Source organism: Manduca sexta, chromosome 17 (genome assembly GCF_014839805.1).
Source record: "Manduca sexta isolate Smith_Timp_Sample1 chromosome 17, JHU_Msex_v1.0, whole genome shotgun sequence".
NCBI classification, from domain to species: domain Eukaryota; kingdom Metazoa; phylum Arthropoda; class Insecta; order Lepidoptera; family Sphingidae; genus Manduca; species Manduca sexta.
Window position 1 is genome coordinate 5,803,912 of NC_051131.1, and position 25,192 is coordinate 5,829,103.

The window sequence follows — 25,192 nt, forward strand, 5'->3', positions numbered from 1 at the left end:
GTGGCCAAGATGAGACTTTATCAGGTAACTGCCTTGCTATCTGTTAGTCCTACTAATTAATACTAATGCGGAAGCACAACTATTAAAAAATGTGCCAGATTAAAAACAGCGGCTATTTTCTAATATATATACCTATGATTTTTCAAATATAATAATATTGTGTACTTAGATTAATGTGAAATTTTTTTAAAGTTCATAACGCTTTGGCAGCGACAAGTCTGGGCCCTCTGTGGAATAAAGTGCAAAGGTCACTGGGGACAGATAAATGAATATATGTATATTTTTTTAATTTTAAAACTCCTTGGCGTAGAAGCAATATAAAGACAGCTTGAAAGCCCGGTATTCAATTCCTAGCCAAGTTTCAATATAACAATATTCAACGGTTTGGAGTAAAGTATTTAAACCTTTCTACACATTAACTTAATCCAAATATTCATTTCATCCAAAATAAAATAGACTGTTTGAAGTTTATTTTAGTGAAGAAAAAACCATTGTTGAAACGGAGACAAAAGTTTGAAGGCATTTGAATTTTATTTTTTTTAACTAGTTTTGTGGCTCACTGTACATAAGTAGTTCCTTATTCAACTATCATTGTTCGTAAGTAATGTAGGATAAACAATAATGTTGATATAAACAACGATAACAAATATTTTTTAGAAAACTAAACAATTTACATGAGTATTTCGCAACTCGACCTTGTTTTAAACTGACGTGCGTACCGCAAGGAGTTTCAGCTACCTATAAACACATTTTATTGACTATGAAGCCAATTTATGTCGTCTTGAGGTCGTCTCACAGGGTTGGGTAGGAAGGCCGCGACAAAGGGCAATAGTGCGGTCCGCTTGAACCGTCTCCGTAAACACTTGGAGACACGCAAGGTTCGGCCTTCCCCTTCTAAACGTATTGTCGAGATAAACGATGCACGGCAATCCCGGTTAATGACGCGAACTTATTCGCCATGACAAGAGATTTCACTCGGACATAATAAGAGTAAACGCGCGGAAACATGGTCGTTACGTATTAGAGTACGTTTATGTAACGTAAAGGGCTGTTTAGGGTAAGTAGACGCATCATATTCAGGCGGCTAAGAGCAGCATGACAAACCAATATGAAAAGTAATTTCCGCAGCATTTGTTTCACATAATGATGGTTAATGTCTACTCTTTGGAACCATAAAAGTAGTGTAGATTTAACTTGGATGAGATGATGGAGTCAGTAAGTCAGTAGTTCTCAAATAAAGGGATAATTCAGGGCGAGTGGCTGCGCTCCACTAACCGACAAAGCCAAACAGTCTAATTGTATGTACCTAAATTCTAAACCATTAAAGATCAGCGGTATAGGTCACCTAGGCCTGTCCCGGGTGGCAAAATGTATAAAAGTTAAAAAAAAGGGAACTTGTCGTTTAATAATTTGTCGCATATACCAGTAGTTTAAGGAGCCGCTTGGCTCTTTTTTGCTATTGCTAGACGCCTAGGGGCGGTAAGAACTTACTCGACCTCACTATTATCGGTATCATACATAATATTAGAATGCCTGAGTCGCTCTGCAGTGCATTAGTAGAGCATTATCTGCACTTGTTATATTTGTTAATGTTACCTTGGTTCACTCATTGCAAGCACATGAAATTTAACAATACTTCAGATTTAGCTGACGAGGTTTCTGTGTCAAGGTTGTGTGAATTTAGGCAACTACGAAATATTAGAAATGTATTTTTCTGGCAATAAAGACACGTGTGCATGAAACCCCGACCACTACCTTATAATAATTACAATATCACATACTTATTAACTCTGTCCCTGATCATTTGGAAAAAGAAGTACTTAGTTACTAATGAGGAAAAACATAATTATTTCCTCTAAATGTACTGTACCTAGGATTTTACAACCAATTAAAGAAGAGTATTGAATTCACATATACTGATGTATAAAAAATCAAACACATATAATGAATAATACTTGCATTTATTAAAGGTACAGACAGTTATATTCAGAAATATAATTCACAAACTTCTAAAAAATAATAGTAACCCGTTATATACGAGTTACTCATGGACACTTGTAAACGTTGAACATTAAACATCTTAAGTACAAACTATAGTTATGATTTTATTTTACATTATGTACATTTTGTATTTTACTGGGTTCTTACATGATAGCTTAAGTATCACAAATATTGTAAAACGCACATTGCATTTATACTACCATTAAATCGACGGTTAAAAGGCGAAATGCCATAAGCGATTTTTTTTTCAAAAAAAATTTACTATTTAAAAAAAAAACATAGAAAAAAGAGTTAATTTGAAATATGTATGAATCTTATCAAAAAAATGTCGCTCAAGACAATTAGCCTTTCACCTGCCAAACTTATATTAAATGTTAGAGCTCTCTGGATAATAATGTAATACAATTTACATACTTTTGTAGATATATAACTATATATGTGTTACTAGGGTATTTTGTAAATCATGCCCTTGTTTATTACATTATTATCCTGAATGCTGCATATGTACGTATCTTTATGCACCTATTGCTGACGATATAACATAAATATGTACACAATCTCTTATACATTTAAATGTCTTTTACTCTTAAAGTGAATGAAATTGAAATTAGGTGGAACGAAAAAAATTTCGATGGTCCTTATGATTTTTACTTTTGTATACCTTAATTTTCTGTGTATAAATATGTACGTTTTAATACTATAAATTTAATGAATATTTATTGTGGATTTCAAAATTCAAATTGTCAATTATATAAGAGGCTGAATTCAAACATAATAATATAAATACTATTTATAGTCGATAACTATAAATTGAAATACACAAAACAGAATATAATGTTTTTAAGTTTGATATGTTTACGACTATATCAGTACACAAAAATGAAGTTCATTTATAACCATCATAACCACCAGAACGAACAAAAAATATGAATATGTTCACAGACCTTCCATTTAATTATAAACAATTAAATATTAAAAATAAACGAGTGGATTAAGTCTTACATAGCAATTATAATATAATAACAATCGTATAAAATATTCAGTCGTGTAAAATATTCTTCACAGTAAGTATGATTCAAAAAAACTTAATTAAAATCTAACTCTAGACATTAAAGCTTCATTGTTCCACGATCCATAGCTACTGACTTTAAGTAGGAATGTGTGATAGGTATATACAAAATTAAAAATGATTTCTTAATAGTATAAGGAATATATTTTAACTAGCCCGTCATCAAATGTCACGAAAATAGATAATGTATAAATAAAATTACAAATGAGAAGTAAAATTTACATACACCATGGCACAAACAGTGCTAAGAAATAGTTTGAGTTCTTGAATGAAATGTTTACGCACGTCATGTTACAATATATTTAGGTTAATTCCTAATGTTCAAAGATATTGAACACTGAAATATACATTAATACAATCTGCCTACTCCTCAATATATTTCCAATATTTACTTGATGGATTGGTACTTAATTGTAGTTATAATGTATGGTTTATAAATTATTCAATCATTATAAATAATTTCCTACTTTAATCTAAATTGTTTTGAATTTACTGCGACTTATATGAGAGTATAAAATTGATTTCACAATCTTTTGCGTAATTTAGGAGGCATAATTAATTATGAGCCTTAACAGCCTATATTTAGAATCTTTAATAGTAACGATTCCCAATTAAGCGACACAAAATGATACCGCAGGCTCTTTTCCCAATTAAAACGGCACCTGAGACCTCCATTACTCTTAACTGTTATTTTTATTTGGGAACGCGATACTTAGGGATTGTCCTAAAATTTAGAAAATACTAATTAAACATTATTTTATACGTGAAATATATATTTTTTTGTTTTTTAAACCAATACGTCCCATAATATGTATTACAAATGTTCATAATATATAACTTGAAGAGTTCGTTTTAACAGTCAATATTTTTTCTTTTCAATATATTTGTACTGGGATAGCTGTTTCGCGTAGGTCATAAAAATGACTTAAAATAACAAAAATAAGTAGCTACTGCTACGTAAATTGGAATGCATAATCATGATCATAACCCTTATCACTGGTAAATGTTCACCACGTTCCAGCTCTTAACGATTTATTGGTTAACACTTGGAATACGTTTGATTCCTTCCTAACCGAATTTCGGCAATCTCAACGGAGAGCTGCCAACGCAGGACATAATATTATAGTGCACAGGTGTGTGCGCAATACACAGGTTCACTCACTGTTCCTTTACTCTCGTAGTTTGTTGAGACGGCGATCCGACATGACCGGAGAGAGATCGGAAGCTACGTTTATATATGTAATGATTTCTAAAAAATGGGAAATTTAATTACCTTTAAAAACTGTAGAAACAAACAATACAGAAAGAGCAGCGAGAAAAAAATAACTTCACTCTGCAGAATTATACTCAATAATTAAATTCATTAATGCTTTCTTTAATCACGTTATTTGACGATAAATAATGTAGGAAATAGTAAATACATTTTTAGTAATGTATCAATCTTCAAATAACCACAAATACAACAAAAAGTTGTTCACAAGAAGTGTGAACTACATAATATTATTCGATTTCGGAGCGGTCACTGAGGAACAATAATTTATATAAAGGACATAAGACAAGCCGCACATTTTACTTCATACTTTTAAAAACATACATTAGTGTATAGCTATGTCCACCCTCGTACGTTTTCAATTTCATTTTACATCTTTTCCATACATATCATAAGACCATCATGTATTTATAGTATGAAGTATGTTTCAATACATTGCTTTTGTGTTTCTAAGGCGCCACACATATTAAGACTTTATAGGAAGATGCAACGTTAAGACCCACGATTGTGGACACAGCTTAAGAGTGAAGGAAACAGTTAAGACCCACGGCTGTGGACACAGCTCAAGAGTGTCGGTTGTTAGTGGTAGTGCGAGAGCTTGCCGGGCCGCCGCGGCGGAGCAGAGTCGTACTCGTAGTAGTTGGACTGCGGCCGCGCGCCCCCCTCCCTACAGGAGCGCTGCGAGGGGTAGCCACCCGCCCCGACCCGACGACTGCCCGGACCAATACAAATACCACTTTATTATTATTATCTTTAGGTATAATTCATTTACATACACATAAACATAATTATTCCGGCAGCATGATTAATAATAAAGTTTACACGAACAAATAGTAACAATTCTATAAAGGTGCCTACTTTTAATAACTATATCTACAAAGCAACAGGGAACTAAAACTTACCTACGGATATCTACAAACGTGCATTGTCTACCTCACTGCTATTGACTATAATATTTAAAAATGGCTGCAGGAGCAATGATAAATTTCGCCGCAAGTTTTATTGAAGAAAATAAATTATGGGAGAAATATTATCCGGAACTTTCCGCAAACAATAAAGTATGTCATGTATCTTCTGGAAGTTATGAAAGGTTGTCGGTCATTGATCTATGTCAAACTCGGGCTCAGATGTGTACTTAGAACTCATTGTGGGGGTCAGATTTTTTTTAAACACGTCCAATTTATTTTATTTTATAAAGTGTTAAAAATACTAAAGGTGAGATGTGTGAGTATAGCAAGCATTGTGGAATTACTATGCGCAATAAGAGCGATATAAACGCTTATTTTAGGAGTACGTTAAAGTGAGCAAATATAAGATTAACGATTTTCTTACTTAAAACCTATGAAAATTTTAGTTTTTTTTTACATAAATAAAGTATACCTCCACAAAGATGTCGAAATATCCAATTACCAACTTGTTATATATGACTTGCATAAACTATACACTTTTTTTTATTGAATGAGGATTTGCGTAATGGCAGTTTAGTAATAGAAAAAAAAATATACTGCCCCATTTTCCTTCAATATTTGGCTAAATGACATCTACATATTTTTTAAATCTTATATTTATGGCTCCAAGCAACTAGACATTTATAAGACTATAATTATTAACTCAAGTTAGCTTAAAAATATACTTATGTCATTACAAAACACAAGCATCTTACCGATACAGTCACAGAGAAGCAGAAACAAATAATTCAAATAAATTATCTTCACTACTTTGTTTACTATACTAGCACATTTTATGGTCTAGTTTAATTATCGAGTTAACATAAAACGGGGATGATGATTAATTGTAAAATACATTACTGTTATGTATAATGTCTCTCGGGAATTAAGTAAGTTTAATTGTCATTATAATTACGATCATATTTGAATAATACTGATTTGATTAGTTGTTGTTAAGACACTGGGTTATCTTGTGATGAAAAGCTTGTTTTATTGTGAATTGATTTATTTTCAATTTTTTTACATTATTTTATAGCTTAAACAAGCAATTACAATGAGTATTTATTAGTAAATATAATTAAAATAACTAAGTACTGTTTATTTTGTATTCATTTTTAATAATACCCTATAATGGTAATAATAATAGACGTAGAAACGTCGAATTATATTTATTATTAAAGTAATGATTGTAATGATTTAATTCAATATTTACAGGACTCCTTAGTCTATAAATTTTATTATAATCGTTTGGAAAAAAATATAAAGAAAGTTGATGTAATTTGGATTCAATTTTAAATATTCCTTAATTATCAATTTTTTTTTAAAATAAAACATGATGAATGTATACAGTTGAAATGTAAAAAATATATTTACATTTAATTTTCTAAATTCTTAGAATATGTGATTTATGCCAGTCCCATTCGCTTCTAGAATAAGTATTAACATATAATCACCTCTCCTCTTCTGCCTTGGCCCTCTGCGCGTGCACCTGCCGCCGCATCTGTCCGATCTGCACCTCGCTGAGCTTCTCACGCCGCGCGCTGGAATATTCGTCATAACTGGATTTAAAATGAATTGGTGATACATGTGTGAACGAGGTGTTTGTGGAGAAATGTGTGAAACTTACTTCAGATTTTGTTGTATTTCTTCGTAGTTCACGTAGTGGCCGGTGGGTCCCCACGCACTATCTAGGCCCTGCGAGCAAATTGAGGTTAAATAGTATTAGATTTTTTTAGGAACTATTTTTAGAATTATTTCGACCTTATATTAATGTTACCTACTAAAAAAAATCTGTAATCAATATATATAAGGCACAAGCCACAAATAATCAAAATTACCTGATGGTGCATAGCGGGTGGTGCGCGATAGGGGGGCACGCCCCTGTCGCGTTCCTCACGGTCCCTGCGTTCGGCCCTGTCGGCTCGATCGCCTCGCTCGCTGCGGTCTCGTCTGTCACCACTTGCCCCGCTGCTTTGCCGTGAGTGCTGCCCCTCTACCCTGAGACATTGGAAAATTAGTAATCAGTATTTTGAGAGCAATATGCACTTATTAAATTATCGTTGTGTATTTCTGTTTTTTATAGCATGCGGAACAAAAGAGCAAGCGTAGGACCTGATATATTAACAGATAAAAATGAACAGCAATAATTGTTTCACACTTTATTGCCTCAACCTTATTACATATACAAACATTAATAGGCTAAATACATTGTTATTAACGAGTATGGTTTGGAATACCTCAGCAGTGTGGGCGGCTCGTCGTCCCTCCGCTCGTGCGCGCGCTCCTGCCGCTCTTGCCGCTCGTGCCTCTCCTGCCGCTCGTGTCGCTCGAGTTGTCGCTCGTGCGCCCTTGAAAGTGACTTCTCTGAGGAACGACCCGGTTGTGATCTTCCGTATACTTCGCTTTCGGTTTTCTTATGCGGCTTGCCTATCCTGTATTATAAAGTACTTAATATTAACGATGTTCATGTTTCTCACAGGCACATATTATTAAGAAAAGTTTTTTATCTATTCATTCCCAACTACTCTTTTTAACACATAGCACTTTTTTACTAAATATAAATCAATCCAGTTTGCCCATATTACTACAACGACGAAAATTAAATATGGATGGCATCGTTCCCCACCTGAACATAGTCGATAAAGACTTGAGTAAAGATGGTTTCTTATGTGAAAGCGACGACTGTTGCGGTGACCCCCTAACTATGTCCGGCCCTGTGTTGTCATCCGTCAACCAATGCTTTAACGCTGTAACAATACAATGTTATTGTAACAATACTGTTAAAAAGAAGGCCTGGTACGTATACTCAATTTATTAAAGGTTACTTAAACTTTTTTTCTTGCACATTAGATTAAATTTCAAATAATAATTTGAATCTAGTTCAAAAACAAAAAGTGGAGTAACTCACGTGGATGGGCCCGAGCGTAGATAGGTTCGTTGCGTGGGTTCCTTTGGTTTTCTTGTATCGCTGTCTGTAACGACTCTAGACTTGACGATTTTCTCATCCCTAACGCTGGGCCGACTTGCATCGCTGAAGGATGAAGAAATAAATGAGTAATGTCGAACATACAGTAAAATCTTAATTACGTAAAGATAACAAACACTAATTGTATTAGCTCACCGTTGATCGCCTTGATCTCCTTGATCTTCTTGTAGGTGCCGGTGGCCTTGGCGTCGAGCGCGGCGTGTCGCTTCTCGGACATGGAGCGGCGTCCGACCGCGTCGCGGCTGAAACCCGCTCCCGCGCCGCCCGCGCCCCCCGCGCCCGCCGCCGAGCCCGTCCCTGAGCCCGCACCACACTCGCTGCCCGATTCGCCGCCGCTGCGTCTACCAAAGAGATATTCAACATTTATTAAATTATACCCATCGATAAAAAAAAACTGATTTGAAATTTTATACAAAATAATGTATTTTTGATAAGGACTTGAAAAATGACTCCACTGCCCGTGAATATAAGAGGAAGGACGTCCCAATATAATATCGATTAAGATGAAATAGTTTTATCTCGCCGCTAGTCACAGTTTTTAAAAATAGAACGAATCAATACGATTCAAACAGGCTTACCTCGTCGTACCATAATCTTCTTCGATAATAACATTATGATGCGCCGGCGGCGACCTCGACATGTGCACGTGCCCCAGGTTCTGTCTGTAATGGTGACCGTTCAATGGAGGTATATCCGCCTGGGTCGCCATGTAATAGCTCTCATTCCTCAGTCCCGTCAGTCTATCTATCACAGGGTTCCAGCCGTCCAGCCGACTCCACTCGAAGCTGTCTCTCTTGTTGTCGTGGGGAATCGTATCTTTGTCTCTTTCTAAGTACCCTTTGCTGTCGTCCGATTGGTTTGACACCCAACTGTTGTTGTTGTTTATGGTGACTATGGATGCGTGTTTTTTGGTTTTGCCGTCGTGGCTGTCGAGACCTATGAAAGAAAACTCAATAATAAATCAAATAATAATTCAAGATTGAAAAAAAACTAAATAAATGTGCTCATATTTAATTTACAACGGGTGACAAAAAAACATCGACGGTTCCTTACTGGTTTGACATTTTCTTGAAACCTTAGCCAAATGATTATATCATTATATAGAAAAAGCACTCCCAAGAGTCACTTACCTTCGTTCTTATTAACGTCGTAGTCGGAGAAGTTGTCGATTTTGTTCTCCTTGTCACTGCTCGAGTATATGACGGTGTTGAAGTTCTGCGAGCTGGTCTCGTTTGAGTTGGTTGTGTCGTTGCCGTTCGGCGGCGTGTCGTCTTTCCACCTCGCCAAGCTGTCAATGCTGTCTGTAAGGTAAAACTATTAGTATTCCGGAAATTATAAATTGAATTGCAATAACCACATAAGTGATTGAGGCGTTTTAAAATTACGCTATTGAATTGACTTAGAGAAAAAATTATATCTAGGGTTACATCATTACTACTATTACTAATAGGTTAGTGTGTAATATCTACCCTAAATAAGAAATATTGTAGTTGACTACTTTTTTAATATAGGTACTTATCAAAATGACATGTCTATCAAAATTAAATGGAAGTACATTTTTTTAAATTCACGCAATAGTAAATAAGTTAGAAAGCTATCAAATATTATGGACGGGTTAGCGGTTGAATAACAGTAATTGCAAACTGTGACGTCATCGAATGTTACCGACCATAATACTCCGTGGGTGAGAAAGAGATAGTGCGGTAACTTCAGCACGCCCCCATTTTACTCACGACAATATTTTAAACATGAATAACTGATTTTACAGCAGAATTTATTTTACGTATTATTAAATTTTTTTCACTCTAATGGGGACTGTGTAATCAAATTAGGTGTATTATGTCTGTATGGTGTGAAATGTACAAGGTATGTGGTGTATACCAGTCCTGCGCGCGACGGTGAGCGCGATGGCGCCCCTGGCGGCGGGCGCGGCGTGCAGCAGGGCGCGGCGCAGCGTGTCCATGGCCTCGGCGTTGGACTGCCCCACCAGCGACACGCCGTTCACGCTCAACAGCTGGTCGTTCGTGTGCAGCCTAATCATACCACATATTATTTGTTTTTTCGTGGGCAGACTAACGCCAAATTTAGACTCGCAAGGTCCTGTAGTTAATATGTTACCCAAGAACTTCCAGAGCCAATACCTACTACCGGCATTTTTAATAGGTTTCTACACATGCAACTTGCTGCAAGTCCTGCGAGCTTAAAAACATGCAGAAATTAGCTTTCCTCGGTTGTCAGAAATCGACTTCTGCAAGTATTTTTTTCTAATTCATATCCTGTTTAATAATCACCACATATTCTACTACCTTCTGATCTTACAAATCAGTAGGTAATAGAATATTAATATTTGGGTTGTTGTAACAAGCCTATAAAACCCAAATGATTTTGAAACACGATGACCGTGGATTTATTACTATTTTAATTGCTTTCCCCACATCGTTAAACTAAAAAAAACATTTTTTTAGTTTAAAGTTTAATTAAACTAAAAAAATTTAATCTCATATTTTACGCGCGTTTAAAAATATTTTTTGCCCTTTGTATCCCTCTCTCTTTCCTTTCTGACACATTAGTTTTTTTTTAAGATCCTTCGATGGAACATTTGACTCTTTTAGCTAAGTTCTTTTCTGTTGTTATTGGCATTGGACAGACAATAAGTTTAAAAGGGACTTCCAACGACATTAGCTTCATTGCATATTATAAAGTAGTATCGTAGCAATTTACATATAATTTTCTTGTCTACTTAAACCAGCTTGGATAAAAAATTGCATCATTAAAATCCAATTAGTTGAACAGTAGCAGACACTATTAAAAAACAACTAGACACTGTCATCTTAAAAAATAATAATAAAAACGTTGTCACATTAATAGTGAAACGAATGAGTCACGACATACTCGTAGTTTAAGCTCTTAAATTGGAAATCAGAGGGAATCATTATATGAAAATTAAAGATGATAATATTAGACTATATAATTGGATAGTAATGATGGCGACAATAATAATGATTTTAAGACTAATGACGACGATGACCATGATGACGTACACTGTTCATACGCATATACACTTTACATTACAGAAAATAAATCTTTATAGATCTATAAAGGCTGACCTTCCGTCCCGAGACGCAGCACCACCGTTCAGCACGGATTTAATGAATATGCCCAGATCCTGAGGGTCTGGTCCGACGGTCACCTTGCCCTTCACGCTGATGCCGAGTCCCGCTTTCTCAGAGTCGTGAACCGGCACGTCCAGTCGCAGGATCAGACGATTTCTTAGACCTAAGATCTGGAAAGAACAATGGAAGTTGTGTATACTATATATGGTGATGTTATTTAACTAAACTTTATGATGGCTTTAGAAGTGATAATTGATAATTCTACTTCGGCCAAATTTATCTAAAATCAATAATTACTAAGTATTGTCTACAAGAAGAAAAGACGTGGTGTGTATACCATGACAAAAATAAAACAATCAAAATAACCTGGACAAATTCTAAGAATAAATTTCAAACTACACTAATAAAAATTTACTTACAGAATTAGAAGAAGTGTTAAAAGCCTCCTGCAGCGCGGTGTCAGCGTTCTGATCTTTGTTCAGCAAGTCGTCTTTCGACGAACTCTTCGGTATCCTCCCTCGCATAGAGTTGTTGGTAGCTGCGTTCTGGTTGATGGCGTTGACTATGCTCGACACCCGACCGTTCTCTGTTTTGACGCCGACTTCCATCTGATTAGGTCCGTTGGTGGGTAAGCCTATTGCTTTTTCTACAAACTTTGTCGGACTCTGCTGCGGTTCTACCCTCTAGAATTACACAAGTCATTTAGTATACAGTATAAATTGAAGTGATATTCTTTCATTTAGCTCTTCATATATTGCAACAAGCGGCTGTACAGTTTTATTGAGTGACAGGTAAATTAGAGAACGGTTTAATTCAATACCTTCAAGTCGACCAAACATATTGGAAATAGATTAAAAATCATTTGAAACATCACACTTCTTCTCTTATAGAAGTAGGCACCAATCATTGACAAATTTATTTCGCCACTCTGTCAGATATTTACGACTACATAAGTTATAACAGAGCCATCACTTACTTGTGTCCTATTTGGCACATTTCGTTCTACGACGATCTCGACGGTGGAGTCGGGCGGCGTGTTCCGTAACAGCGTGACGACTTGCTGCTGCGTCAGACCTGACACTGACACACCATTTACAGAGACTAGGCGGTCGCCTGCTCTTAGTCTTCCGTCTGATACCGCCGCACCCTGATCAAAATAGTTTAAATTAAAAAACCTATGTACGAATAAGTCGATAATGTATGAGGGTGGGATGAAACAGGTTTCTCTATTTCTTATGTGCTCAGCAGAGCATACAAGATATTTAATATGGTTATAGATAGTTTTACATACTACTATACTGCATCAAAATCTGGTTTTTCAAAGATTGCTTTCACACTGAATTCTTTTCAGCGAAGACTAAATATGACAACATCATACTTCTGCTGCTTAAAATTTCGACAGAAAATCTGCATTAAAAGTTATAACTACGTTGTACCTTGGGCAGTATGTTCTTGATGTAGATGGGGCAGTGTCCGCCGGTGGGGTTGTCGCGCGTGGTGATGGTGAAGCCGAGCCCCTTGTCGCCCTTCAGCAGCGCCGCCGACACCGTGACGGCGCGCCCCGAGCCTGCCCCTGTGGCCGCGCCCGCGCCCACCGGCACCTCCATGCCCGACACTGCACGCTCTGTGCTGCCCACTGGGGATAGAAAAGGTAGAATTTGTAGTAAATCTATGAAATAATATTTTTTCTTTACCCGACCATCTTACAGAAACCCTCTTCAGCGCTTTCATCCCCTATGGTCCATGCACACCTTGGGTGAAGAGCGCTCTTCTTGAAATGTAATCGTCCATAGGCAATGGCACTCTGGGACAGATCATGGGATCATGTCTTCTAATTGAATACTGCAGAATAGTAAGTCAAATAACCTTCTGGCAAGAGATCAAGCGGTCGCTCCTGGATCCCCGCCACATTGTTGACGCCGGACACCCATCGCAGCATGTCTTCGACCCTGTAATGATAGACATATACAAAATTATTTTTTATCCTGGAATAACTGTCACTGAAGCTGATGGTTAAGTTTGCTTCAATAATAATATCGACTATCGAAATGTGTTTACAGAGCCATACTGAAAAAAACTTACTGGATATTCATCGACAAAACCTAAATGGCGACTCGTTAGAAAAAGCTACTGTAATGAAAGCAATCATGTATATATTCATTACAGTAGAAGTAGAAGAACTCAGAACGAAGTGACCATATACTTGGTATCGTTCTGCTTTATTAAGTGATTTTAACTGACCTATGACTTTGATGATTGTTGGCGGGCGTGTCTTGACCCAAGGGTTCTCTCCTCGCGTCTCTCGGAAGACTCTTGCTGCCATAAGTCTGTAGTCTCTCGGCTGCGTCCAACCACACGCCGCTTCTAAAAAATCATCAAACCAACATTCAAAGCAATATTTTCAAGCTTTACTGTGAACATGCTTATTCATACGTTTATGACAGAGGGTATGTTCTTCATATTCTAAACCAACCATGCTTGCTCCAGAGCAATACCAGTTTAGTATTCCTGATTTTTATGGGTACAATGAAGGTATAATCATGTAACCACTTGCTTATTTGCCTTTACTGCTATAAAACTAAAATTATAGACTTACCCAGGCCCCGAGAACTGCATAGACAGCCTATTGGACTGCCGTTGGAAGTTTTGTCCGTGTCCGTGCCGGTCGTGTCGGTCCGGCGGCGCGTCCGGCGGCCGCCCGTCCGGCAGCGGGTGCACCTTCTGCGTCACGCGGCAGCTGTCGTCGCGGCAAACCACCGCTGCCGACCACCGCTTCGTTTGCTCAGACACCTAATCATTGTTTGGTATTGGGTGATACTTGTTTTTGTTTTTAATACGTGCATGGCAAAGTACCCCACTGCACCTGATGGTAAGTGGAATGAGGTCTAATAGAATGTTGACTAATAAGAGATGATCTCCTCAACAGTCAACACAATTATGCCGACTTGTTGGAACCAGATATATGCAAGTTGATCCCAGATCGCGACACACTTACGCGGGCCACTATGGCGGGTTTTAACACCTTGTGTACGGTGTTCGCTATCCGGGCGGATTTAAAAGATATCTTACCACCAGCACTGACTTATTGTTACAAGGCATGTTTTGGATGACAACACGAGTGTAACAACAATGGTAACTGAAGCATCAGCCTAAGTTACCATTGTATTCTTCAAGACAGACATGAACTTATTATGTAATATCTCACCTGTCTCTGAGGAGGCATGGTGTCTTGATGTAGGGTAGGTTCGCTGCCCCGTCGGACCTGCAGCCCGTTGGCGCCGTCCTCCAGGTCCGCCTCGCCCACCTCCACACACGAGTCGGTGTTTGGCACTCGCATACTTCCACCAACGCCACCGCCTCCCTGGAAACAAATGTCATTGAATTAATACCTCATAGATTTCGGCCACGGCGACCAATCTCTCTCTGTTCCTTCACTCTCTTAGTCCGGTGAGACGACGATGCAATATGACCGGAGAGAGCTCAACTAAACTAAATATTATTAATATCGATGTGGTGTATACTGTGTAAGGAACGTAGGCTTACAAGGTAGACATGCAAATATAGACATAGACAAACATATTTGATAACAAATACAAAGCCAGTCTATCACCATGATTTATTGTTGCGTGTGTGACCCAACCTTAATATAGGTAGTGGCATCGTTCGTCACAGCTTGGACTATTTTATTTTTCGTGGAAATTTCAGATAACAAATTACTATGTACTTAGTCAATATTTGAATTCTATTACGATATTAACATGAGTCGACGAAAACGCATATTACTAGAACAAGCAAAGAACGCGTTAGATTTGAGCGAAAACTGCGCAGGATTTGAATACAGAACTTACAATTGCAGAAGGTTTCGATCAATATCTATAATATTAATCGATACAGGTTTATTACTTTTTAACTATAAAAGGCTAAATAGACGGACGATTGAATGCGTGCCAGCAAGTTCTGTAATCCTGTTAGCCTAGTTTCAGCTCGTTATCTTTGTACCTACGTTACTGTACAACATCTATGTGGTATGTACTGTAGGTAGGGATGGCAGATGCTAGAGATCTGTTTCGAGTTTTTAGAAATTAAGTGAGACATTCGAATTTTAATTTTAAGAAAAATTCTGGTTTCGTTTAACTTTGAAAAACAAAAATGAAATATTTTCTAATTTCTAAAGTATTTCGCAAAATAAATATACTAATGTAACGAAAAAGTTTTTACGAAATATTTTAATGAAATTATTTTTTCTTTTTTTTTATTTGTTTGTCCTAATACATTCGTTCTATCAAAAATATATAGAATGAATATATTATCCCTATAAAAACACCCATTAATCCTACACCAGTCTGCGCATTTTTTTATGTAAACAATACCTAACATACCCTGATTTTGCAATATTTTCGTGATTTTCCGATAGCTCGATAACCATAACAAAGGGGGCGTTGCGCACGTAACGCCTGCCAGCGGCGCGGCGCGCCATTCAGCGACCGTCATTTGTTCTGATTATGTACCCGCTGCCAGACACCGTACAGTCACTACGGTGCGTACTTAATTGTTATCTATGAATAATTAAAGTATTGGAAACGAGTTTTTAGTATTGCTGTCTAATTTTCAAACGATTGGAAATTAAAACCTGCATGAATCTACAATAGGTGTTGTTAAAGTGAATTAAAATTGTAAAGGGCATTCATACCGTGAAGTTGCGTGTACCTACCCAAATAAACATCTTGAATTAATCTTTCATTAAACTAAGGTCTACCTATATAAAAAATTTAATAAAAGGATACCGTGCAATGCCCAGGTTTTATTTTATTTCTTAAATAGATCACCTACCTACTCATTTGAAATAGTGGCCAGTCCCAGCTGATTCGCTTGTTACATTTAAGTAAATATCGAGACTGCAAAACATGAAAATAATAAAATACTATAAAAAAAGGTGCCCGCTTTTCTTTGAAGTTACTTGAAAATAAATAATTGTTCTTTTTTTTCATTTATTGAATTATTAAAATTACTTTGTTTAATTGTTCCAATGTATTTTATTTCAGAACCTATCTATGGCATGTGACGTATTTACTTACGTGTGTCTGCCTTTCGAATAGACAAATACAGGGAAAAAGTCATTATTTGCTGATACATAGAAGCCCGACAATTACAAACAGAATAAAATCCTGCTACAACAATATAAGTAGACAGGCATTCTCATAGCTAATGAATTGTATTTTGTCAGAATATGTAATAAAGCATAATTTAAGTAACTACTTATAAAGTATCAATATTATAAAACTTTAAAGTTTAATAATTTCTATTTTAAAATTTGTCTACAAGTACGTAATAACATCAAATATTGCCTCTAAACTAATAACTTTCTTAACTAGGTATATGAATACATCAAAGTTATTATAGAAGTAATATAATATTTGTTTACCTTTTCGCCTTTGCCGAAACAAGTACACTTAGGATAACACATTCCCATTATATTAAAATTGCAATTAAATGAGTTTCGAAATTGATTACCACTTCGCGACATAACAAGTAGATTTTATTATTGACAAGGTCGGAATAAACTCAACTACAATAATATTTCAAATCTATACAAGTCACAACACGTTCTCCATCAAACCTCCCGCTCTATTTTTTATTTTTTTTTTTAACTGCCCAAGACAATATAATTTATACAGCCAAGTAAATTAATTTACTAAAATTAATTGTTTTACAATATTATATTTAAATCAATGATTATTCAGAGAATCGTTTAAAATGACTGACTCAAAATTTTAATATAAAAGATTTACATTACGAAACTTTTTAATTGATCATTCGTAGTTTATTACTGTAGACAGATTGAAATTCTCCAAGTATCGATTCTTCATAGTTTAGAGTTTAGTTTGGTTCAAAATATTTAAATCAAGATGCGAGATGTTACTAAAAGTTTCAACTTGATGGCAATTTTGAATTTTGATACATTCTATCAATGACAAGTTATGAATTTTGTTAAATTTTGGCGGGAAATATGAAGCATCCTGTGGTGCTCTTTTTTTACATATACATATATTCATTTGTTACTTGGAAGTCCATGCATAATGCTTAATTATTTCAAAATATGTATGCATATTTATGTTCCTACTTACCCGAAACATATCCGGAGACGCGGTGCCTGCCGAAGACCCGCTGGCGCCATCGGCTTGGGCGGCTCTGGGCTGAGGCGCCTGGTTAGCGCATTCCGCGGTGAGGGTCTCCCGGTCGTCAGCCACATCACGCACCCTGTCATCTGGATCTAGAATGCCGCCGGAGCTTGCGCGTAATGCCCGCACGCCTACCCATGTCTCTGGTCCCTGCAATGCATAATGATATGTTGTCAGTAAGTATTTATAAGAATATTTTATATTGTGACTTAGTTAATTTACATCATTACAAGGTTGTGGATTAGGTACATTTGGTTGGCTTAAGTGAATTTGGTAGGTATGTATTTTTCAAGAATTCAGATATAGGTAGGCATTTTATTACTTAAAATATTACCTGGTGAATAATTTAAGTTCTAAACTTAGTCATGATTTTAAATTAAATTAACCACAATCGCAATATGTCAGCAGTTCCCCCATATACAAAAAATAGCCATCCCAACAATATACGAGATATTCGCAATGTCAATGGAGCGAATTTCGTTTTTTTTTTTCAACACAATCTAAAGGAACTCCGCCGTGTTCCCACGCTGTATTTACGTCTTATTCATCAGAGAGAACACTCTGCTTGTATGTTCCTTGTTTTGTTTGATCGTTGGCCTTTGTTCGTGTGTCGCGCAGATCTCACTGGTTTCAACGGCGGTTTTTATGTTCGAACAATCATCGTCATTCACGGTATTTACTTTATCATCTGCCCCAAATATGATTACTTGCCTACGAAATCTTATTAATTCATAAACTTGCACAACTATTGCTGTTGAAATGTGGTCTGTTCCATAAAACGAATGATGAATATTAAGGTATTTAGAAGGTGTTCGATTACATTATTACAAGTTTTCAATGCAAGTGAGTCCTATCGGTGTTTATATTTTATAGCCCTTGTTTGAATTTTAATTGAGCCGTTCATTCACTGTTTTGTACAAGTGTCATAATGGCGATCAGACTACGCTAGAATCAACGGTAGGTACCTATAAATTTACATATTTTTTCCCGGTCGGTCGATTTAGGTCGGAAAATAAAATAAGGTTCGGTGCTAGGTTACACATTACCGCAGAAAAGGTGCTGTCTTATTTCATACAAACGAAAGATATAGAAATGAGTAGGTATAACGTAGTCGCGATACATAGAACGCAAGCCCTAAGTTATTCGAAACAGATAACAATAATAATACAAAAAATGTAAAACAAAATACCTTTAAAATAATGAGAATTGACCCATAATAATAATACAAAAATCAAGCACTCTTTCTTAAATAATATATTTGTTTCAGATATTCCTCAACATTGTTTTCATAATATTATCCATAATAGAATATCTTTATAAAATTGTGTACTATCTTCGTTTCTCTAAGCTAAATGTTCAATCGATGGTGAGAAAAATATATGGAATCATAAATACCCAGGTAACCGATCTCCGGGTCTGTTCTTTCGCGCGCAAACGTGCCAATTTTTTGAGTCTTGGCGGAGGCACCGGTTTCGCAGCGGTCATCTCTTCCTCCTCCATTACGCACTGACATCCACTAGCACATCACAATTTGCACTTTTATTTTTCGTTTTGCACATTTTTCTCTTTTATATAAATACGATTTCACTAACTTTGAACACCGAAGTTGTGAAACGAATTTTATGTTGATTTTTTTCTTTCCTTTTTTGATTCGGGAAAAATTTGAGTATTGCCAAAACAGCCGGTGTGCACGATTGAGCCTGAACATTGAGATACAGAGGCTCTGGGGCGGGTCAGTTGTGCGAAACCTTGACCTTCACACGCCACTGACCAAACACAGTCTCCCACTCACGCGCCTTGCACCAGATGTTCACTGCGCCCCATAGTGATATTTTTGTTACACTAAAACGCTCAGCTTTCTGCATGCACAATAAAATTTTATTTTTAATTTCAAACTTGGTTGCATAAAATTACCCTAGAAAATTGTTTTTGAGATTTAATATGACTGTATTCAAACTAAACTTTATTATGTAACATATTATGAAGTAAACGTACACAAAGTATGATGATCGAATTGATCCCTACGCTGAATAAAACCTTAACGTTTGAACTGTGTCTGAGGACGTAATCCGTGTAGAAATGCGTTTACACTTGGAATTTGAAGAACGCGTCTAAAAGCAGCCTACAGTGCACACGCGATCCCCTTGCCTTACGAGAAGACGTTAAGAAAAACGATATTCTGTCATCCACGACTCACGTTGCAGCACCGTTCCAGAAACAATAACGTCTCAAGTTTAATATATTATTATGTCCGGTAATGTTTGAGCTAGTATCTCGCTCACAAAGCCTGTTAACGAATACAGGCTTCAACGAATAAAATAATAGTTTTTACAAAGAATTTTAATTAGACGCGGTTTCGCAGTCTTGTTATGTTATTCAATTTCCAAGTCACGGATTGATTAGATTTAGGTATATTTGTAATTAAAAATATAAACATACAGATTTGAAATTATTAATATTTTTGTATTCAAAATACTTAGGGAAAACAATAAATGCGTTATTCTGTAATCGTTAATAATTTACTCTTCAAATCACATTTCAAGTATTATAAAGGTATATGCATTTCCAAATTTATGACAGTATAACTAATGCTATGTAAACGGTAAAAAAACTTGTCATTTCTTGTTAAAACAAGCGACTGAACATCCCACCTCACATAATATGTTTATTTATGAACTGTTATCTAAGTTCTAATTTGTCGCTGCCCTAATGTGGATTGCCAACGGAAATGCAAGCATTTATGGATGGAAAACGCGCGAGCTGAATTTTAAACGCGTCAAATTGCGTCAACACGGTTCAGTATAATCTATATAAAAATGCGCGGAAACATTTATGAAAACACACAATATGTACTGGCACGCTAAAAACAAAAACAAGGTTTTGAAAGTGACTTCAGTGAAATGCAGTTTACAACCGCGTTGAGAGCTTAAATATTATTTCACCGAGATTTAAAACCAACTGTTTTATATACGGTCATGAGCATTAGTGTTTCTGTAATAATTAGATACAGTGAATAAATGTGCAAACTTGTTTTTGAATGATAAATTCTCTTAGAAACAGATGGCTTCACAGTATCTGTTACACGATTACATCGAATCTGGCACCAATAGAATAATGAATCATCATATTAATTCGCTTGCAATATTAAATATCTTGCTGGAGCTTTTTTCTGGCTGTCTGTTTATCACTCCCCATCGATCTCTGTCAAGTGTTGTGAGCGGTCAAAGGCGTTGAAGTTAACATGCGTCAAGGCAACTCGCGAAATTGTTATGCAAATACATAGTTGCACTTGTCCGGCGCAGATTTACTATTTTGTGCAATATATGTAAATATAACATTGCGTTTTCACGCGTGATACACAAGCGAATGAAGGTAACTAACAATTTTTCTAGTTGTTGTTAGAGTTAATTCAAAGTAACAATAAAAACTTCCTCTATTACGGCGGAGCTCAATAAACAAATACAACCAGCGGTAATACTGTTAAACTAATACATAATATACTTCAATGCAAAAGCCTCAACTGTTTTAATGTTCACAAAATCATTGAGCCACGGAATTTCCACTTCAAATTCGTAAGAGAAAATAGGAACCTTGAACTTCGATTTGAAATACTAGAAACGGCGATATTAGTTATTTCGCGTATTCACTGGGTATTACTTAAGATCGTCGCGTGGTGCGGACTGAAGTCGCACAAACGCACGGCACCGAAGTACGTACACAACTGAAGCCGGCGCGATTAGAAAGATCTTCAACAACCACCACAAATAAAACTGTGTGAACGATCATACTGTTGAACGACGGTCTATCCACTCGTTCAAGGTTTGCGCCGTGTGCTAACAAAAACCAACCACTGCAATTACCTAACGGACTTATTGTGTACCAACTGATATTACAATAATGCATGTATATATAGATTTGATGTTATTGTCTCCTTTGAAGTTTAATCATCCATTAACATTTGTATTACATAGGGATTCAGTGTATAAATGCTAATCTCGTGGTCGACTTATATTTAAGTCCATCATAAAACATTTTAATTGGTCTACAGATCCTTGTTTTATCTATATTACTATATTATATTATCATCACAATCTACAAATTTCATAGATATTACGTACCTGAGTAATACAGTTAGATAAAGAAATTATATTCATTGAGAATTTTAAATTTAAATTTCATATTCAATATTGCTAGAATAAAATCTGGTTATTTTGTTTAAACAATTTGTGTGACAGATATTACGTAGTGTAGCGTAGAGCTAATATGCATAAGTAGATAGAAGTCTATAAATAAGATGAATCCTATTAATATTATTAGGTAATTTTAGATACTGAAGTATCTAAAACGAATCACCGTTTATTCACGTCTCTAATTTAATCATTTATTACATAACACACATGAACCATGTTTAGATATTTAATGAATCTGAGGTAAGTTACTAGGGCTGGTAGAAGAAAGTAATAATTCGAGGGAAGTTATTAGTAGGTTAGTAAAAGAAAATTAACACTATACCGATCTTACACTTAACTGTAGTTATATCTAGGCAGCAGACGCTCTGTCGCCACCCAATAAAAACACTTACTAAAGGCCGTATTAATAAACCGATCTCGCCTCTGAGTATGATCTTAAGTAGACATTTAAGGTATTGAACTATTTAATAAACAAAACTCAGCTGTCAAAATCCGTCATAAGATATAATTTAAGATATTTTGATACGCGACATTACAACACTAAGTGTTCCTTGGCAACGTCTCGGTTGATATCACACTTTAGAACGAACTTAAGTGGCATCTATTTATACGGTCCCCTAGGACCCCTAGAACGATCACTGAACATCAGCTTAGTCACTTATACAAGTCTGTAAATAAAAATAAAATCACTGTAATCAACAAACAGTTAAGCAACTACTGTAACGTCACGCTCACCGCACGGATGTTCCTAATGAGTTAAAAAACAAAAAATCAAGTAATATATACATACATTCCACCAACGCAAAGTTATTTTAGTTGCATGGGGTTATATTATGTTTTCTTTTTATAAGTCCAAACGAGGCTATTTTCAATTATTGGTATACAAATTAAAACGTTAAATTCTAAGTAAAAAGAGTGTTAAATATTCTTTGCAGAATTAAAAAAAATGTCAACCTACGGAATACACATTGTTCTAACCGATATCAAAATTAAAAATATATTATTGCTTTTTGTCTGAATTTCTCCTAGAACACGCAATCTTTTAATAACTATCACTTGAAGACCGTGACATACGCACAAGCAATGCATAAAAATATGTTGGCCACGTGTGTAACATTGAAATGTATTTCCTGGGTATAATGCAATTAGGTACATTACCTTTAGTATGGTTGCACAATGCCAACATAACGGTCGTTTCTGAATAAGTCTGTATGCACACCGTTAAAAGCGCGAAGATAGCGTTTGCCAACACCTACGACGTCCACATCTTACGGAGCCGATGTTCGTTGCTTACTAATCCCTTCGTATTAGGAATAAATGCGGCCTAAAAGGAGGAACTTAATCACATACCGTCTTGCCGTGGGCGATACAAGGAAAATTTATTTTATGGTCTCAACTTGCAATAGTGACTCAAGTGGACATATAAGTAGAAAAGAAGAAATATATTAATGTCTGCTTACGAGAATTACAATATAGTGATGATGGTCTAAATTACTAGGAGCAAACGTAGTCTAAATAACCTACTTTCTCAGTACAAGGTAATTTTATGAAGCTTTAAATTCATTTATTGTCTTGTTATAAATATTTTTCAACAAACCTTCCAAGCTGGAGATTTGTATCTTTTGTTATTGCTCGGTCGAGTTATTCTCCTAATTTATCCCAGAAAGTGTGCTTTGAGAAAACATAACATGTTATAACAAAACAGCTGCAAGTCAATCAATATTTCGGTGATACATTTCCCAGGTTGGAAGTTGTTGAAGTGTATCATAACACTGTGTAGTTAATTCTACGCAAACTTCTTGCAGGATGCAATCAAGTATTAGTCAGCTACCCTAAAGAAAAGAACTTGAGCTGACTATAGGCAAAGGAGGAATGGAATTATGGAAAGAACAGAATAGAACATATATAATTGTAATAAAATTGTCTTGACATCTTCAACCTAAATTTTTCTCTCAACGTTGTCCCTGTAATAAAGGATTTTTTGGAATCAGGCAGTCTGGGCCTCTGACAAGTAATGAGCTCTCAATCCTGGTAATTGTACCAATTTAACCGGATTGTATTCTGTATTATAATTTAATGACAGGTTGTGCGTTTTTGACATGTGGAAAGTCACTTTTTCCAATCATATATGTACTGTATTTTTAAAATAAAATCAATATGACCAACGACAATCAATATTCCATTTGAGTAAAACAATCTTAGTAGTGAGAATCTGAGTAGTGCGAGCCATACAATGATAAACTGTAATAACCACAAGAAATTTAAAAATAAACGTGTTGTGTCTGCCTCTTATACATTAATATTTGCTGCATGTTGTGTGTAACATGTCGGCATGTACCAACATTAATACAACAAAAAAAACTATTTACTCCATCTCATATCCAGACTTACCTACCAATATTCATAGGCAAACATAATAAACAAATTATGACGCATAGTAAGGTCAGGTGGGGAAAGTGCGCCGACGGGGTAAGTGCACCTACCCTAAAAAAATCGAGAACTATTGATGTTATACAATTACCGCAATCTTACATCTATGCCACTAACTGAAATACAGTTCCACTAAAAAACATAAATGGCTATGTTCATTTTAATACGATTTATTGGCCATTTTATTTTAAGTGTCATTTAGACCTGTAAAGCGAGATGACCCCGTGAAAGATAACATCAAATATTTCAAGATATTTAACATATTTCTGTAAACCAGTAAGGTGAATACATAGTTTAAACCTTTTATTTTAACTTCCTGCCTGAATTTTATTTATATACACTATAATAAAAGGATTTTTTTAGCAATGCGAAAAAATGTACCTAAAAATTAGTCGAGTAGGGCAAGTGCGCCACAGTTAGTAGTCGTATGGCGCACTTGCCCCTGATCCATATATAACCAACCTTTTTTGAGAATAAGTTTTACTAATATGAATTATTATTATTAAAATATTATACTTAACAGCAGAGTTTTTTGTACTCAACGTACAAAAACTCTGCTGTTAAGTACTCTGCTGTTTGTTTTGAGCCGACTTAAATAAATGGGCGTATTAGTTAATTCGTTTTTACAAAAGAAAAACTGAAATACCTTGGTCTAGAGCAACTTTACGTGAATAGGTTGCAACTGTTCGATCAGGCACGTTATCTGGATATAATGCAGCTAAAACATATCAAATGTCATAAGGCCAAATTCTAAGTAATTGAGTTATAACGCATTTAAAATTGTTAATTCCTACATTTTTGTATGTTTTTTTTAGTTTTTAGAAATAAAATAGATTTTATGTTAGGGCTACCATTTTTTTATTCCAACATATCCGCACACAAAACTCTTAACATAAGAAAAAATTATATATAAAAAAAAAATCTAAAATGTTTTCAAGCCCTGATTTACATATATATGGCGCACTTACCCCGAATTTGATTTGACAGCCATAGTTTGTTATAATATT

General features: G+C 35.7%; 1 protein-coding gene across 8 annotated transcripts in view; it reads right to left on the minus strand.

Annotated features, from left to right (window-relative positions):
• Nucleotides 1–1,944: 1,944 nt before the first annotated feature.
• The window catches only part of LOC115454150 (partitioning defective 3 homolog B), a 46,888-nt gene continuing 23,640 nt past the window's right edge, over nucleotides 1,945–25,192 (minus strand). For 4 of the 8 annotated variants that reach the window (XM_030182939.2, XM_030182911.2, XM_030182903.2 and 1 more), the window contains 20 exons: nucleotides 17,512–17,715; nucleotides 14,592–14,747; nucleotides 13,983–14,176; nucleotides 13,628–13,750; nucleotides 13,253–13,335; nucleotides 12,823–13,022; nucleotides 12,363–12,533; nucleotides 11,806–12,069; nucleotides 11,381–11,556; nucleotides 10,155–10,306; nucleotides 9,404–9,574; nucleotides 8,852–9,209; nucleotides 8,409–8,614; nucleotides 8,196–8,318; nucleotides 7,914–8,034; nucleotides 7,525–7,719; nucleotides 7,126–7,285; nucleotides 6,915–6,982; nucleotides 6,742–6,846; nucleotides 1,945–5,052 (listed from right to left, as the gene is read on the minus strand). In XM_030182939.2, the coding sequence (XP_030038799.1) occupies nucleotides 4,920–5,052; nucleotides 6,742–6,846; nucleotides 6,915–6,982; nucleotides 7,126–7,285; nucleotides 7,525–7,719; nucleotides 7,914–8,034; nucleotides 8,196–8,318; nucleotides 8,409–8,614; nucleotides 8,852–9,209; nucleotides 9,404–9,574; nucleotides 10,155–10,306; nucleotides 11,381–11,556; nucleotides 11,806–12,069; nucleotides 12,363–12,533; nucleotides 12,823–13,022; nucleotides 13,253–13,335; nucleotides 13,628–13,750; nucleotides 13,983–14,176; nucleotides 14,592–14,747; nucleotides 17,512–17,715 (3,363 nt within the window). In that variant the 3' untranslated portion in view covers nucleotides 1,945–4,919. Of the gene's footprint in view, nucleotides 5,053–6,630; nucleotides 6,847–6,914; nucleotides 6,983–7,125; nucleotides 7,286–7,524; nucleotides 7,720–7,913; nucleotides 8,035–8,195; nucleotides 8,319–8,408; nucleotides 8,615–8,851; nucleotides 9,210–9,403; nucleotides 9,575–10,154; nucleotides 10,307–11,380; nucleotides 11,557–11,805; nucleotides 12,070–12,362; nucleotides 12,534–12,822; nucleotides 13,023–13,252; nucleotides 13,336–13,627; nucleotides 13,751–13,982; nucleotides 14,177–14,591; nucleotides 14,748–17,511; nucleotides 17,716–18,960; nucleotides 19,422–25,192 lie in introns of those variants that run through there. The other 4 variants (XM_030182954.2, XM_030182946.2, XM_037439728.1 and 1 more) reach the window with 4 other exon arrangements.